Source organism: Arvicanthis niloticus, chromosome 5, assembly GCF_011762505.2.
Source record: "Arvicanthis niloticus isolate mArvNil1 chromosome 5, mArvNil1.pat.X, whole genome shotgun sequence".
NCBI lineage: Eukaryota > Metazoa > Chordata > Mammalia > Rodentia > Muridae > Arvicanthis > Arvicanthis niloticus.
In genome coordinates this window covers 730,283-747,484 of record NC_047662.1, presented here as the reverse complement: position 1 = coordinate 747,484, position 17,202 = coordinate 730,283, and the positions used below count along the sequence as shown (strand labels likewise).

At 40.4% G+C, this 17,202-nt stretch overlaps 1 protein-coding gene across 7 annotated transcripts in view; it reads left to right on the top strand.

The window, feature by feature from the left end:
• Gnb1 (G protein subunit beta 1) overlaps nt 1-17,202 on the top strand; it is a 63,712-nt gene that overhangs the window by 25,347 nt on the left and 21,163 nt on the right. For 6 of the 7 annotated variants that reach the window (XM_034501652.2, XM_076933581.1, XM_076933583.1 and 3 more), the window contains 3 exons: nt 6,883-6,979; nt 13,916-13,954; nt 15,432-15,538. In XM_034501652.2, coding sequence (XP_034357543.1) covers nt 6,923-6,979; nt 13,916-13,954; nt 15,432-15,538 — 203 coding nt within the window. In that variant the 5' untranslated portion in view covers nt 6,883-6,922. Of the gene's footprint in view, nt 1-2,033; nt 2,175-6,882; nt 6,980-13,915; nt 13,955-15,431; nt 15,539-17,202 lie in introns of those variants that run through there. The other variant, XM_034501650.2, reaches the window with a different exon arrangement.

Here is a 17,202-nt window from a genome sequence, read left to right as displayed (position 1 = left end):
TTAATAATATATAGCCCAGGCTGACCCAGTTCTCAAAGTCCTACTTTATTTAGCCTTTTGAGTGCTGAGATTAGAAGTGTGTCCCACCTTACCAAATTTTAAAAAGTTAATTATTTGGAGAACTGTTGGCAAATAGAATCACCACTAGCTCATAGCTGACCTTCTTATATACGTGTCTATCCATTTCTCTACCTTCTGCTTGTTTTGAGGAGACTCTTTCTTAAATACTTTGTTCCTTTTAACATAGGATACTATTTTTTTTTAAATATTCATATATTTATTTTATGTATGTGAGTACACTGTAGCTGTCTTCAGACACACCAGAAGAGGGCACTGGATCTCATTACAGATGGTTGTGAGCCACCATGTGGTTGCTGGGGATTGAACTCAGGACCTCTGGAAGAGCAGTCAGTGCTCTTAACCACTGAGCCATCTCTCCAGCCCAACATAGGATACTATTATCACACTTACAAAATGTTGGCAATTGCTTCATAAACAGCCCTTCAGCTATGCTATTTGCTTGGGTTTGGCTTTATAGTCTAATCTCCCACCTTCCTTCCCCCTCCCTCCCTTTCACATTGAGACAGTTTCTCATTGTGCAGTTCTGTTTAGCTTGAAACTCACTATATAGACCAGGCTGGCCTTAGACTCACAGAGATCCACCTATTTTTACCTCCCAAGTGCTGTTGACCTACTATTCCCAGCCATGATCATAATCTTAAATCTTTTAGAAATTCTTGTCATTAGAAATAGCATCTGAAACCTGGGTGGTAGTGGCTGGTGTGCACACACCTTTAGTCCTAGAACTTGGGAAGCAGAGACGAGCAGATATCTGAATTCTCTAGGCTAGCATGGTCTGCAGAGGAGAGTTCGGGATATCTACAGCTACACAGTGAGACCATGTCTCAAAAAACCAAAAGAGAAAAGAAAGAAAAGAAAATAGCATCTCAAAGACAGTAGTGTTCTTTGTCAGTGTGACTTCTCAAATGTCAGGCATTAACCTTGGAGTTGTTCTGTTGAAGGGGACAGACATTTCAGTAGTGTAACCATCGAGAGGCTTATAGGATGGGTGCATATCAGACCGATCATCTCATTTAATTTGTTTTAGCTTTGTGACATAGATGATGTTTGTTTGTTTGTTTGTTTTTTAAGACAGGGTTTCAGGTTAAAAGCATGTACCACCACTGCTCAGCTTCATAGATGATGTTTTTCTCAGACCAGAGTGAAAAGTGATTTAGTGAGGGCCTATTTGTATGTTGGAGAAATTAAAATTATTTTTCAAAATATGCATCATTAAATTTTAAATTACAGAGGTTTTTTTTTTTTTTTTTTTTTTTCTTGTACTTCTTTTTTTTCGAGACAGGGTTTCTCTGTGTAGCCCTGGCTGTCCTGGAACTCACTCTGTAGACCAGGCTGGCCTCAAACTCAGAAATCTGCCTGCCTCTGCCTCCCAAGTGCTGGGATTAAAGGCGTGAGCCACCACCGCCCGGCTACAGAGGGTTTTTTTTTTTTTTGTGCATGCATGCACATATAGAAGTCAGAGGACAACTTGAAGGAATTGATTCTCCTGGGCAATCAAAAGCAGGCTCTCAGGTTTGACAGCAGATATCTTTTCTGGCCGAGCCATCTTGATGGCTCATATTTCTCCTTTTCATCAGTGGCAGGCTTGCAGCCCGAGTATCATTGTTAGTAACTGTGTGATAATGGGGTCCTGAGGTCACTGTTGTGGCCTGTCATGACTCCTTCACAGGGTCTTGATCAGAGGAGCACTCTGCTGCTGCTTTCTTTGTCACAAAGTTGGGGACTTTATACCATTCATATGAACTATTCTAATCATGCTAACATTTTATTTAAAGATATAGCATATTACTTACAGGAGATCATATCAACTTGTTTGTCACAGCTTTAGCCCTCTGCTCTTAAATTATTTAAATTTCCTAAATAGCAGTCTAATTTAGAGCTGAAGGCAGATGTGGGTCACGGGCAGTCATGAAGCCTCAGCAGGTACTGTCTTAGTAGATTAGGCTGGAAAGTGCTGCCTCAGCACAGCCAGAGCTTACCTGGGACATGCTCTGGAGGAGAAGAGCTTCCCAGGTAGGCAGACCTGATGGTGGGGTTTCCAGAAAGGCCAAAGAACTAAAGGACACTAAAGAGAAAGGCAAAGTTGACTAAACGTAAGTAAGACTTGTTAAACAACATTTGTTTTTAATTACTAAAGTCTTGTAAACAGCATTATGGTAGACTCTTTTTCAGTTGTGTGCTGCATTTCACTCAGACTGTGAGAAGGTAATATTTTAGGTTATCCTGTCCTTGGTATATGTGTTGTGGCACATACCCATACACAATTAAAAAGATAAAATGTTAGGAAAAAAAATTACTATAAAGATCATTTTCTGCTGGGCAGTGGTAGCACATGAGGCCAGCCTGGTCTATAGAGCAAGTTTCAGGATAACCAGGGCTACACAGAGAAATCCTGTCTGGAAAAAACAAAAACAAAAAATTGTTTAAAAAGCCCTGCTGTGTGGGAGGCAGAAGATGACTTAGGTAGGATCAGTTTTATCCTCCCACCTTTTTGTGGGTCGGTTTCTAGGGTTTGAACTCGGTCTTCAGGCTTGCACAGCAAGGGACGTAACCCACTGAGCCCAAAAGTCTTTGTTTTTATTGGATGCTTTCTTCATATACTACCAGAAAAATATGTGACAGTTATCCAGCTATATTGCTTAAAAGTAAGAGAAATGGATTTACCAGAAATCTAGTGAGGAATAGCTGATGGGTTATCGAGATGACTTGAGTAAGGTTGGTGGCTGCCATGCCTGAGCAGTTTTTGAAGAAGCTCAGAAAGATCCCCTGTTTATAACACTGGTTCAACACTGTGTTGTTTTTAGTCTCATGATGTAAAAGCTTTAGTGTTTATATCCTGGTCAACTGCTACTTGTTGACTAGACTAATTCAGGGCACCTCATGACTTCGGTTGCTCCTTATCTTACGTTAATGCTGGTTTGGGTGGAAGGTCTTTATAGTCAGAATTACTTTCAGTAAGGTAAGGAGTGCTGAAGGATGGTGACCCTGACTCTGTAAAACTAGTAAGAGGATTTCCACTTGGACTCTTTGTAAGACAAAGCAAGCCAAACCCATACAAGACAAAAATGGCAGCACATCTCTCCATCTGTGTTTTTATTCATTTGGGTTTTTATTCTGCCATATAGGAATGAATATTCCTAAACTTTAGTCCTTAGGTTTTATATGCTAAAGACAGAAGGACTCATCGTCTCATGCAAAAGTAAATTATGTTCTTTAATGCCAGAGATGTCAGGGAGGCCCGAGGTATCTCTCTCTCTTCGTGAAGCTTGCCTAATGAATCAAGCATCCACTCAAGAAACCAGATACGGTGGGACATACCTGTGATACTAACACTGGGGAAATGGAGTAAGATCAAAGTGAGTGCCAGGGCAAGTTTTAGTACATACTTGACTGCTTAGCAAGAAGATACTGTCTTAAGAAACGTAGCTACAGGACTGGAGAGATGGCTCGGCACTCTTCTAGAGGCCCTGAGTTCAGTTCCCAGCAATCACATAGTGGCTCACAACCATCTGTGCTGGGTGGGATCTGATGCCCTCTTCTGGCATGAGGTGAACATACATATGGATACTCAGCATACATAACATAAATGTAGATTTATTTAAAAAAAAAAAAAAAAGACAAGCAGGGTAAGGAAGGAGCACCAACAGAAAATGAGAAGACCGTTGTGGTCAGCAGTCTTTTAGAAGCCATGTTGCCGTATACCCTGCTTTTCGAGCAAGCATCAACAGCAGGTCCTAGTCTAGGAATGCGGTAGCCTCTCCTTCAGTGCACAGCTTTACCTTGTAGGCCTTTCTTGATTGCCCATGTTCTTTTTTTCTTTTCATGTTAAGTATTTAGTGAATTCACACTTCTTTCTGTCCTGCCAGCAACAAAGGCACTTAGTTGGAAGGGATTTTTGTTAACAGGAGCCTTTAGTGTGGAACTGCTGAATAGAAAGGTATAAGGAACTTTAACAGTTGGGCAGGGGTCATTTAGATGATTTACTATAGATGTGTTTTACTCTTAATGAAAATAACAATGATCTCAGGACTCAGGAGGCAGAGGAAGACAGATCTCAGTTTGAAGCCAGCCTAGTCTACAAAGCGAGTTCCAGAACAGCTAGGACTACACAGAATAACCCTCTCTTGGGAAGAAAAACAAAGAAAAGAAAATAATATTGGTTAGTTAAGCGTTTAATATATATATATATATATATATATATATATATATATATATATATTTTTTTTTTTTTTTTTTTTTTTTTTTTTTTTTTTTTTTTTTTTGAGACAGGGTTTCTCTGTGTAGCTCTGGCTGTCCTGGAACTCACTCTGTAGACCAGGCTGGCCTTGAACTCAGAAATCCACCTGCCTCTGCCTCCCAAGTGCTGGGATTAAAGGCGTGTGCCACCACCACCCGGCTGCTTTTAATATTTTTAACTTTGACTTTTGACAAAGAGTTGACAGGATCTTGATACCCAATTCTAGGAGGCCTGGAGCCCACTATATTGCCAGAGAGGCCTTAGACTCAAAAGGAGTCTTTCTGCCTCTGCATCTCCCAAATTGTGATGCTATCATAACTAAGTCAAGAAAAAAATTTGTGTTATGTGTGTGTTTATGGAGGTATACTCATTATGTGTGTATGTCTGTGTGTGTGTGTGTGTACATGTTATGCAGGTATATTCATCTATGTATGTATGAAGGCTGATCAGGTTATTTTATTAGTTGACCTCACTTATCAACTCAGGGTCATATTGAACCTAGAGAAGTGGTTCTCAACCTGTGGGTCATGACCCTTTTGGGGGATCAAAAGACTGTTTCACAGGGGTGGCCTAAGACCATTGGAAAACAGATATTTATATTATGGTTCATACAGAGGCAAAATTAGTCATGAACTAGCAACTAGCAACACAAATAATTTTATAGTTGGGAGTCACTACAATGTGAGGAACTATATTAAAGGATAGCAGCATCAGGAAGGGTAAGAGCCACTTACCTAAAGGTTTTCATTTCAACTAAATCAACTGGCCATTAAACCCAAGAATCCACGTGTGTCTGCCCCATTCCCCACCATTGTGCATCTCTTTAATTATTACACAAAAATGTTGATTGGGGGGCGGGTGCTGGAGAGATAACTCGGTAGTTAAATGCACTTGGTGCTCTTCCAGAGGACCCTAGTTTTCATTCCCAGTGCCTACATGGCAGCTAACAAACCATATGACTCAGGTTCCAGGGAATCCAATACATTCTTCTGACCCTAGGGCACTAGGCATTCACAGTGTATACATATATACCATGTAGTCAAAACACTCATATTCTGTGTAATTTGCATGGGGAATTAAGGTTCTTGCATAAATTACATTGGTATTAAGTAATTTCATCTTCAGTTTTATGGTGTTTTAATCCCATTTATGATTGATTTAATAACCAGCATCTTTGTCAGAAGTGTAGACTGTATGTCCCAGGTACAGTGGTAGATGAGGCCTGCTGTTCTACCACTTGAGAGTCTGAGGCAGGAGATTTGCTTATTAGTTCAAGGCCAGCAAAGGCTACAGAAATAAGTTCCAGATAGGCACACAGGCATCTCTATGTATAACTTCCTCTGGGGAATACAGTCTTTTTTTGTTGTTTTATTTTGGATTGGATTTTTGAGACAGAGTCTCTATGTAGTCTTGGCTGTACTGGAACTGAGTATGTATATCAGACTGGCCTTGAATTCATATTCTCCCCTTTCTGCCTCCCAACTGCTGGGTCAGATTAAAGGCATGCTCCATACTCTGAGGTATTTTATTTTTTGAGGCAGTGTCTCACGGAGCACAGACTGTGTAGCTGAAGATGACATTGAACTTCTTGATTCCACTTCCTGAGTGGAATTATAGGTTAGCATCACCACATGAGGGAATTCATACATTGTAGGTAAACAGTCTACTAACTGAACTATATGTCCAACCTAGGAAGTCAGGTTTGTTTGTTTAACTATCTAGTTTTGAAACAGTCGTGTCCCAGGCTGGCCTCAAGTTATGTAGCCAAGGATGACCTTAAAAGATGACTCTGATCCTTTTAGTTATTTCCCAAGTGCTGGGATTGTAGATACACACCACCACACCCATTTGTCTTGGGGCTGGACTCAAATCCAGAGCTTTGTGATGTAAGGCAAGCACTCTACCAACTGTACTTACGCATACACCATTGAAAAGTCATTTTTATAACAGGGTGATCTCAGTTGTGTCTGACTATGGGGATGTTGTTTTATATGACTGGGTATACAGCACTTTGACCAGCCTTATTCAGCCCATATCTAGAAGGTATTTCTTAGCTTCCTGGGACTCTTCAGCCTAGGGTTTGAGGGGAAATAGACTTTTGGATGTCCATTTGTCCTTTACAGCTCATAACTGCCATAGCTTCAAAGTACTAGTTTTCCAGATTGCCTCAGTCCTGTTTCCCAAAGAAATTACTCCTGGTTTCTCTGTGTGGTAGCTAGTCTGGATATCTACAATTGTGTTGTTGTTGATTTCTGAGAGACTCAGAATCTTTTCATGAGAAAAACCTGTGCTGTTTGTCTGAGATTGGGTCTCTGTGGTTCAGATTGGCATTGAAATTAAAATTTTTCTTCTTCGGCCACCTAAGTAGTGGAATGCACCACCACAATATTTTCAGCAGTATAGTCAATAAAAATGAAGATTGTGTTTTTAATCCAGTTCTAGATAGGGTTTCAAAAGTTGTGATGAGTGCTGCAGGAAAGTTCTCTGCTTTATGATAGATGTGAAGTTTTCAGTTAAACAATCATACCGTAGCTTATGCACTTCGTGCCATGTTTCTGTTGCAGAGCTTGGATTCTGAAGTGTGGAAAGCACTGAGACGTGAAGATGAGTGAGCTTGACCAGCTGCGGCAGGAGGCCGAGCAACTGAAGAACCAAATTAGAGTACGTAGCCATGTGTGTTTGATGTGTTTCACATTAGAAACATACCTGTTGTCTGGGTAATAGAATGAGATGAAATTGGTTTAGTATGTGCTAGTTATGTGTCCAGATAACTCGTCTATTATGTCGTTTCAGAAATTTTGTTTTTTTACTAACTATAATTTGTTGCTTGAATGCATATGACATATTTCTGTAAAATTTATCAAAGCTTTTGAGTTTCTTCCCCCAGGGAACTAGGTTTTGGACCCTCTTTGGCTACTGTAGGTCACTATCAAGGCTTGCTTTTTTTTGGAGACAGGGTTTCTCTGTGTAGCCCTGGCTGTCCTGGAACTTACTCTGTAGACCAGGCTGGCCTCGAACTCAGAAATCCGCCTGCCTCTGCCTCCCAAGTGCTAGGATTAAAGGCCTGTGCTACCACTGTGCAGCACTATCAAGGCTATTAAGTTTAGATGTTTTAGATGTTTCTGTCTTATTTTTTGTAATTTTGCAATGGTTTGTGCTCCAGGATGACCATTGGAATGTACATAACAGCTCTTGGGCCACCAGAGTGAGAGCAGATATGTCTATCTGAATACAAAACTAAATGGAAGATAAATTCCACTGTATTCTGATTCTTTTCTTTTGTGCTGGGGGCTGGTCCTAGAAATGGAGCTGAGAATCCTTACACATCCCAGGCAAATGTGGGATTTTTGGTTTTGGGGCTTGTATTTTATTTTTGTTATTTGGGACAGGACAGGCTCTCACTATGTAACTTTGTCCTGGAACTCACGGTATAGACCAGGCTGACCTTAAATGCAACATTATACAGAGACAATTAATTCAAGGGTTTTTTTTCTTAGATTTGATCTAAGAGCATGGAAAAAAGACTTAAGATTTACCAAGAAAATCCCAGTTGTCAGTTTGTTTAAGGCTTTCTATACTTAAAATAGCTTCCTCTGATTTTCATGTTCTTGTCTGTAAGGATATAACTGTCCGTCCTTCAGAGTCTCACTAAGCTGTTAGAATGGTTCACGTGTCAGCTGTGTTCAGGCTGCCAGTAGGCTAGGTGGAGAACCGCCAGCATCGTTTTAGCCAACTTTTACTTGAATTTAAGAAAACATACCAGAATTGCCTAAGATTTAGAAAGGTATAGAACAGAGATAAAACAGAAAATGTCCTCTGCTGTAATACTGTAATACCTCACTGGACATCGGTGTCTACACTGTTCTTCAGTTTGTCTGCTTCCATAGAGTTAATAAAACACCTTCTAAAATACTTGATGTGGTATAAAAGTTATTTCTTGAAAAACACATTTAAGTAATATCAGAAGATGCTTTCTTAAATTTATTTATTTCATGTGGCAGGCAAGTATGGAGCACTCAACTACACTTAGTCCTTGCCTAAAATCTTTTTGGGTTAGGATTGTGGGAGTATGGCATGGGGTTGGGCTTTTACTATGGTTCTTAGGAGGCTGATGTCAAAATTGTGGGTTCAAGTGATCCCTCTGTGTTAGTCTCCCTTGTAACTGGGATTGCATAGCACGCCTGGCTTTCCCTAAACTTTTGTATGATTTAAAAATGTAAAGCCAGGAGCTGAGCATGATGGCACGCCCTTTTAATCACAGCACTTGGGAGGAAGAAGCAGAGTGATAAGAGTTCAAAGTCGTCCTCAGCTACATAGTGAGCTCAAGGCTCTCCTCGGTACCATGAGACCATCTCTCAAAAGGTAACAACAGACTGGAGAGATGGCTCAACAGTTAACAGCCCTTGCTATACTTTCAAAGGACCCCAGTGGATTCCCAGTGCCCAGATCAAGTGGCTCACAATTTTATGTAACTCTTAACTCCAGGGAATTTGACACCTTTTTCTGGCTTCTGCAGATACTTATATATACCCACACATATACACACACAAAATAAAAGTTTAAAGTCAGGCGCAACAGGGCACATCTGTAATGCTATCAAGTCTGGGGATTGAAGGAGTATTGAAGGCTTGAGGCCCATGGCCTTCGCATGGGCCATATGCTTTTGAGATTTTATCTCTTCTTTGTCCCAAGTTCTGAAAATGAAGAGTATAGAAATTCAAATTCTGAGGGACTGAGGAGTTGTATTGAGTAACTACCTGAAAAATTTCAAGTGTATTTTTAAAATAGTCCTAAACTATAGTGTGATTTAAATTTTTGTTTGCTTGTTTGTTTGTTTCGCTATGTAGCTGTCACTATATAGACCAGGCTGGCCTCAAAGTCACAGATTCACCTGCCTCTGCCTTCCAAGTACTAGAGACTAAAGGTGAGTGTCACTATTCCTGGCTTGTGATTTGAACTTTTTGTATTTTCAAGACAAAGTTTCTCTGTGTGACCCTGACTGTCCTGGAACTCACTTTGTAGACCAGGCTGGCTTCAAACCAACAGAGATAGCCTTCCTCTGTCTCCCCAATGATGGAATTAAAGATGTGCACCACCACGGCCTAGTGTGACTTTGGTTTTTAAAAGGGGAGCGGGATGGAGATGGCTATGCTGTTTTAAGTTAAGCCAACATGGAAGTCAACTACACAGCAGGGAAGGAAGATTTAGGGAAAGGATAAGAAAGCCCAAGTGTCAGAGGAAGCATGCTTAGAACAGATAGAAAGGAGAAAAAGAAATACTCAGAACAGCGATGGACTTAGAACGCCACATGGTTATGGCTGTGTAGCTGCTGAGACTCAACTTAGATGGAGAGAGATTGTGTGTCACAGATAAATACCACGCAAGGTTTTTATAATCAGGTTTACATACTCCCTGCTTTTTTTTCTCTCCTGTCATATGTATAGTGCCTAGTACCCACCCGCCTTTCTGCATCTACATAGTGCCCCTGTAATTATAGCATTCAAGAGGTAGAAACAGGAGGATCAGAGTTCAAGGCCAGCCTCAGTGACAAGTTTGAGGCCAAGTGGGCAACATGAGGTGTTACGTTAATATACATTGGTAATTAAGAAGTTTCATCTAGTCCCATCTAAAATATTATTTTAGTCAATAGATTCTTACTGAGATAGTTTGCAGTACTTACATTTCAGCTTTGTTTTTGTTTTAAAGTTCAGCTCATGCCTCCCTATAAGGGCATTCTTCAGTTCCCTCTCACTGTGACTGACATACACAGAATAGTTCATGGCCCAAGACCTCCATTGTGGACAGCTCCATTTTGTCCATTCTTGTAGAGCCACTCTGTTTCAGCCTTCATGATGAGTACCATCTTCACAGATGGCTGCATTGGATTTGGGCCTTGCCTCTTAGCACTGCACTAATTTTAGAGTGGGTTGGTGAGGAGACGTGAAGGCCATTGAGTCTCTAAATGGGAAGGGAAGCCTTTTGTTTGTTTTTGAAACATGGTCTCACTATGAGGCCTTGGCTGTCCTGCAACTTGATATGTAGACTACTGACCTCAAACTTCCTGCCTCTGCCTCCCATGTTTACTTTGGAGAGTAAAGCTGTGTGCTACCTTACCTGGCAAGGAATACTCTTTAAAATACTGGAGTTAGAGAGATACTTAAGTGGTTAAGTTTAATCCCAGCACTGCCTATAACTCTAGCTCCAGAGAATCCAGTACTGTCTTTTCGTTTCCATGGATGCCTGCATACACATAAATTTAACAAAAAAACAAAACAAAACAAAAAAACCTTTTAAGGGTATGATATAAGGAAGGAAAGAAGTAAAATGTTCTTTACCATTTGCATACGGAATATGTATTTGCTAAAGAATTTAATAAAGGGCTGGAAGTACAGCATAACTCAGTGTCTAGTGCTTTCCTAGCAATGTGGTCCCCAGCATGCTAGTGTGGTGGCGCTTGGCATCTATGAAGGTCCTCGGAAAGTACGGGGATTGTCTTCAGTTTGAGGGTCAGCCTAGACTACAAAACATGAACTTATCTTAAAATCAAAAGCAGGAGGTTGGGCGTGGCAGCACATACTTTCAATCTTAGCAGTCAGGGGATCTCTGAGTTCTAGGCCAGCCTGGTCTACATAACAAGTTCCAAGACAGCCAGGATTAGATAGACACCTTATCTCAAAACAAACCGAGGAATCAGAAACAGAGCAGATAAAGTAATTCATCAAGTAAAGGTTCTTGCCACCCAACAAGTGTAAGCCTGAAAACCCGAGTTCCATTCCCGGAGTCCATGTTAAGGTGGAAGGAGAGTACTGTCTCTACAGAGTTGTCCCATGACCTCCATACTCTGTAGCATCTATACTAATACACATCAGTCACACTCACATCAGTTTGTTTGTTTGTTTGTTTGGTTTTCCCCCTGTCCTTCTACTACCACTACCACTACCACAGGGTTTCTCTGTGTATCCTTGGCTGTCTTTGAACTTGCTTTGTAGACCAGACTGACTTTGAACTCAGAGATCCACTTGCCTCTGCCTCTTGAGTACTGGATAAAAAGTGCTGCCACCACCCCACATACTCAATATTTTTTTAATTATTAAAGATCAAAAGGTGTGTGTGGGTTGTTTTTTTTGTTTTTTTGAGACAGGGTGTCTCTGTGTAGCCCTGGCTGTCCTGGAACTCACTCTGTAGACCAGGCTGGCCTTGAACTCAGAGATCCGCCTGCCTCTGCCTCCCAAGTGCTGGGATTAAAGGCATGCGCCACCACTGCCTGGTGCTAGGTGTGTTTATACACATATAGGTTCTCAAACTTGGGAGTGGAAGCAGGAGGCTCAGGGGTCAAGATCATCCTTAGCTACATAGTAAATTTAAGACCAGTTTGTCTATATAGTGAATTACACAAGAAATGGCAGTTAATCGTAAGAAGTGTTGTGTGGTCTTTGATTTGTTTTTTTTTTTTTTATATGAGCTGCCTCAGGGGAAAAAAAAAAAAGGAAAACCAAAAAAGAAGCTGTCATTCTTTTGTTGATCCTAAGGAAATAGGCTCTCAAACAGGTGTTTAAAGTACACATGCCTTAAATACAGAGGAACTTAACTTATATTGTACACATGGTCCAAAATGTAGTGAGCCAGAGCTGCGCTGGATCTAGACTTTTCAATTCCAGTGTGAGATATCAGTGCTTACATAAGATGGGTCAGCCTCTTCTGTGGTGATGCTTTTGTACTCAAGCCCAAACAGGGAAGAAAAGTGACTTGATTGAGTGGATCAATCTACATGAATCCATTAAGAAATCATTGTAAAGCCAGGTAGGGGCTTTTAATCCCAGCACTCTGGAGGTAGAGACAAACAGATCTCTGAGTTTGGGGGCAGCCTGGGCTACATGGAGAAACCCTATCTTGAAAAAACAAAAAAGGAAAAAAAAATTATTGTGGCTGGCCATGGTGGCATACTTCTTTAATCCTGTTACTGGGGAGGCAGAGGCAGGTGAATATGTTTAAGTTTGAGGTCAGCCTAGTCAACATAGTAAGTTCTAGGCCAGCCGAGGATAAGGGACCCTCTCAATCATCAATCAATCATTCATTCTCAGGTCAGCAAGGTGGGTCATCAACTAAAAAGTACTTGCTACCATTCCCAGTGGCTTGAGTTCCAGTCATAAGATCCACATGGTAGAAGGAGAGAATTGGCTCCCACAAGTTGTCCTCTGTAAATTACGCATGTAATCTGTGTTCACTTAAGCAATTTTGGAGCTGCAAGGGTCTTTTCAACCACTTGGTGACCAAAAAACAAAGATGGCTGGAATATAACTTTAGTTTTTTTCTGTTAGGAATAGTTGCAGTGTCAGAAACATTCAACCATTTTGGTCCTTGGGTACCAACCAAGATGAAGCTGCTTAAATACCATTTTTTATTATTAAAAGTTTTGTTCTTTCAAACCCAAAGCTATACATTATATCAACAAGCATATTGTTTGAAAATAATTCAGACTTACTGCCATGAACAAGGGCCTTGATAGTGGTTTGCTATTCTAAATCCTTGCTGTGAGCTTTACTTAACAATTTTATGTAGAAATAGTTATATAATTTCTTGTGTTTTGATTACAAGCAGATTCATAAATGATAAATTTGGAACCTGGAAGTTTGTTCTGTTCCTATAGTAGTGTTCATCTCAGTATATTTTTCACTGCCATCAGCTTGTGACATTCACACAGTCGTAATAAAGTAAAAATCCTGCTCTGTGAGGCAGTTTGCATGGAGCATTGATCTGGGAATGCTCTGCCTCATTGGAAGAATCTGGCCTATTGCCATCTGCTGCTTTGGAAGCAGGTGATCAGTTTCTTAGTCAAGATTGTCAAGAGTTCTCTGAACTCTGCATGTATTGAAAATTTGAACTTCTAAAAGTGGAGTTGTCTCATTTTCCTTCCTAATGGATGTCTTTGTATTTAACAATATGTGCAATTTTGAGATGTCATATTTATTTTACTTATAATTGAAAACTTTAATTAATATGGTAAAGATTAAAGAAAAATTACCATGATATATCCTTTTGTGGGCCTTAGCTACATTGGTATGTTTTATAGATAGAAAAGATTGTTGTTATCAGTCTCATTGAAATTTTATTAGCAATTTTAGATCCCTTGTTTTATTCATAGAACTTAGATTTAATCATTATTTGACTTAAAAATAAAGTCTCTGCATAATAAATTCTCAAAGAGAAGCTTTTGGCCTGACTAGCCAGTTGGTTTTCAGCCTGTTTCTTTCTTGCAACCCCCTGTGCTCTGATGTAAACTGCTGTGGGAAAGACAGAGCAGGTATGTGTTGGATGTGGGAAGGTAGCCTTGGCTCCCAGGCTGCTCACTGCTGTACGAGCTTCCAGTGTGGTTTCTCTTGGGCCTGCCCAGAGTTTTGTGGTGTCTGTGTGTCTCAGTTAGGTTTAGGGATTGTGAGTTGTGTTTGTTTTGTGCCACTCAAAAGTGGCAGTGGACTTGGGAGTATTAGAGAAGAGGTAAGGAAGGAGGCAGTTTGTTGAGGCGTCCTGAAACTTGGTAGGAAAGGTCCTAAAGTTGAAAGTATGGAATACAACTAATTCCCATCTGTTATTTCATAGGATGCTCGTAAAGCATGTGCAGATGCGACTCTTTCTCAGGTAAGAAACAATTCCACCTGTCAGTTGTCCATAATGCACAGTCTGGTGTGGGCTTTCAACATGTGGAAAGAGCACTTTTGTCTTGTGGGGTGAGGTTGTAAAACCACTGTTATGGCCTTTTCATTTGGAGGTTATTCTGATGATAGGCAGAGAGGACAGGCCCTACTGGTTCTTAAAATGGAAATGAGATCTTTCTACCGTTTGACCTAACAGTTTATTCAAACTGATTTTAAACATGTACAGGGTTGACGAGGTGACTGAGCAGGCATGGGTGCCTGCTATCAAGCGGGACAACCTGAGTTCAATCCCCAGAGCTCACATGGTAGAAGGAGATTCACAGGTTGTTCTCTGATCTCTGCACATGTGCCACTCTCCTACTCAAGTAAACAAAGTGCAGTTAAAACTGTGTGGACATCCAGCTCCTCTCATTGTGTAGTCTATTGCTATGATAAAACACTTTAAACACTTTGGAGAGGAAAGCATTTATTTTGGTTTACACTTCTAGGTAATAATATATTGTTGAGGGAGGTCAGGGCAGGAACCACAGGAAAACTGCTCACTAGCAAGCTTTCTCAGACTGCCAAAGATAATCAAATCTGCTTAGAAGTCGTCTTGTTCACAATGGGCTGGACCATCCTGCATCTGTCAGCAGTACAGACAGTGCTCCATACATATGCCCATGGCATACAATATGCCCTCGGAGGAGTCTGATCTAGGCAGTTCTTAATTGAAGTTGCCTCTTCTTGGGTAACTGTGTGTCAAGTTGACAATAAAAATTAGCAACACACACAGACACAATCCTGCCTACCTACCTTCTTGGTTAATCAATGGCCTGGTCCTCAGACTTCATAGATTTATTTTCCCTGTGTATCCATGGCAGTATTAAAGTGTGTATGGTAGGTAAAGGTGGAAATAACTAATTATTTAATAAAGCACTTAATAAAATGGTAGTTACATGTGATATCAGATGATCTTAAAATATCTTACTGCTTGTACTGGTATGACGGGATGACAGAGCCTATATTCTTGATAAGAAGAGGTGAGGTACTGAGGCATGCAAAAAGCATGGTGGCTGTGGTATATTGATGATAAACGTGCTGTATACTTAAAGCATGGACTCACTGGACAAGGGAGTCAGGCCCCAGGCACTACAGAATGGATAGTTTAATTGTGCTACTTAAGAGAGCAATGTGCAATTTAAAGCTTATGAATTGGCTGCTGAAGAGATGGCTCAGCAGTTCAGAGCACTTGTTGTTCTTCTAGAGGACCTGGATTCTGTTTCCAGCACTCTGTAGTGGTTCACAACTGTCTATAACTGACCTCCTAGGCCTTCTAAATGCTAAAAATATTCTCCCATATAAATACAGGGTTTTTCATTTAATATATTTTTCATTCTTAGTTGACATTACAGAACCTACAGAATGCAAATCAAGAGTCTACTTACTAAAATTAATTTGTACTAATTTTATTTTTTAAGATCACAAACAACATTGATCCAGTGGGAAGAATCCAAATGCGAACCAGGAGAACACTGAGGGGACATCTGGCAAAGATTTATGCCATGCACTGGGGCACAGACTCAAGGTACAAATGGGACCTTCCAAAAGCAGTACTTGAAATGTTGGCTGGCTGCTAGGGTTTCTAAAAGGCAATGGTTAGAAAGCTGAATTGGTGTGGGTGTGATAGCGCATTTTTAATCTCTGCACTAGGAGACAGAAGCAGACAAATTTTTCTGAGTTTAAAAGGCCAGCCTGGTTTAGATAATGAGTTCCAGGCTAGCCAAGGCTATACAGTGAGACCTGTCTCAGAACCAGGTAGGATGGAGTGGGCTAGAAAGTTTGTGGTACCAGTTGCCTGGTATCCAGGTCTAGTGTTCACAGATCTTACTCAGATTTCCACTTAACTGGCTGACTGAACTACTGTCCCTTTCATAGCAGCACCTGCTTTTCTCACCTTTTACCTTTTAGCTGTTAGGTCTCTGTTGTCTTGGCTATTCTGTGGGCTGTGTTGTAATGTAAGAGTTGAGCAAATGGAGGGTAAAGGTGCTAAGTTTACAACAGCAGACTGTAGTCCCAAAAACTAAATGTGGGCTTCAGTGGTCTCTTCATCTGCACTGAGAAGCCTTATGGAAAATAAACAAATAGCTATCTTTATCATCCTTCCACATGGCCCTGCCATCTACTTGCGTATCATTGGGGTTCCTTTCTTTTATACTTCCATAACTATCCTTTATTGGACTTCTAAGTCTCTCTGACTTTTCCACTCATAATGAAACAAAGTGCAGCATGGTTTGTGTTACCCTTCCAGACCCAATGGAGTCTCAGCATTCTTTTCTTTTGAGTTAGTTTTTTCATTTTCTGTTATCAGAGTGGAATTTCTGCTTGGCTTTCTCTTTGTAAAATTATCTGCTGTAGGGTGTAAATAGCTAGAGAACAAAAGATTCTATCTTTAGTTCTCTGCAGGATCCCATTCAATTGCTAGTGCAAATGAGCACTTTCTGAGGATGTTTAATAATGGAAACAGACCCATCAAAAAAGAAAAAGGGGGTGGGGCATTGTGTTCTTGCTGCAGCTTCAGCTAGATAGCTCATGAAAGTATTCTGTTGTTGCTGTCAGAATTGTTAAGGGTAGATTTGTAGATTCATTGATTGGTTGTTTTTTAAGTGCCAGGCATTGAACCTAAGGTCTCATGACTGCACTAAGGTACACCTCTAGTCCAAGAATAGATACTGTATGTTCCCACCACAAAAAGATACTAAAAATGTGAGGTAATGACTATGTTAATTCACTTACTTTAATCTTTCTGTAATGTAAACATTAAGCAACTCATAGTCCATAGTTACTATCAATTAAAAATAAGGATCATTCAAAAAACTAAGTAAGTTAGAAAATGGACAAGCAGTAGTGGAACATTTTTTTAACCACAGCACTTGGGATTAAAGCAATATACAAAGTTCTGGGACAGGTTGGACTGCATGTTTTAGATGAACATACTTTTTGGCTAGTCAGTGGTTGCATCTTAAAATTCAAAATAGCTATTTAAGGGGTTGTTCGGGTATGCATATCCCCCCTCTTACATCATTTTCATATTTTTTTGCCTTAGTAGTAAAGGGTTGTTATTGAGCTTGGTATGGTCGCAAATGTCTTTAATCTCAGTACTTGGAAGACCGAGGCAGGTAGATCTCTGTGAGATCAAGGGCAACCTGGTCTACACAGTGAGTTTTAGACCAATTATGTAGCACAAGCTTG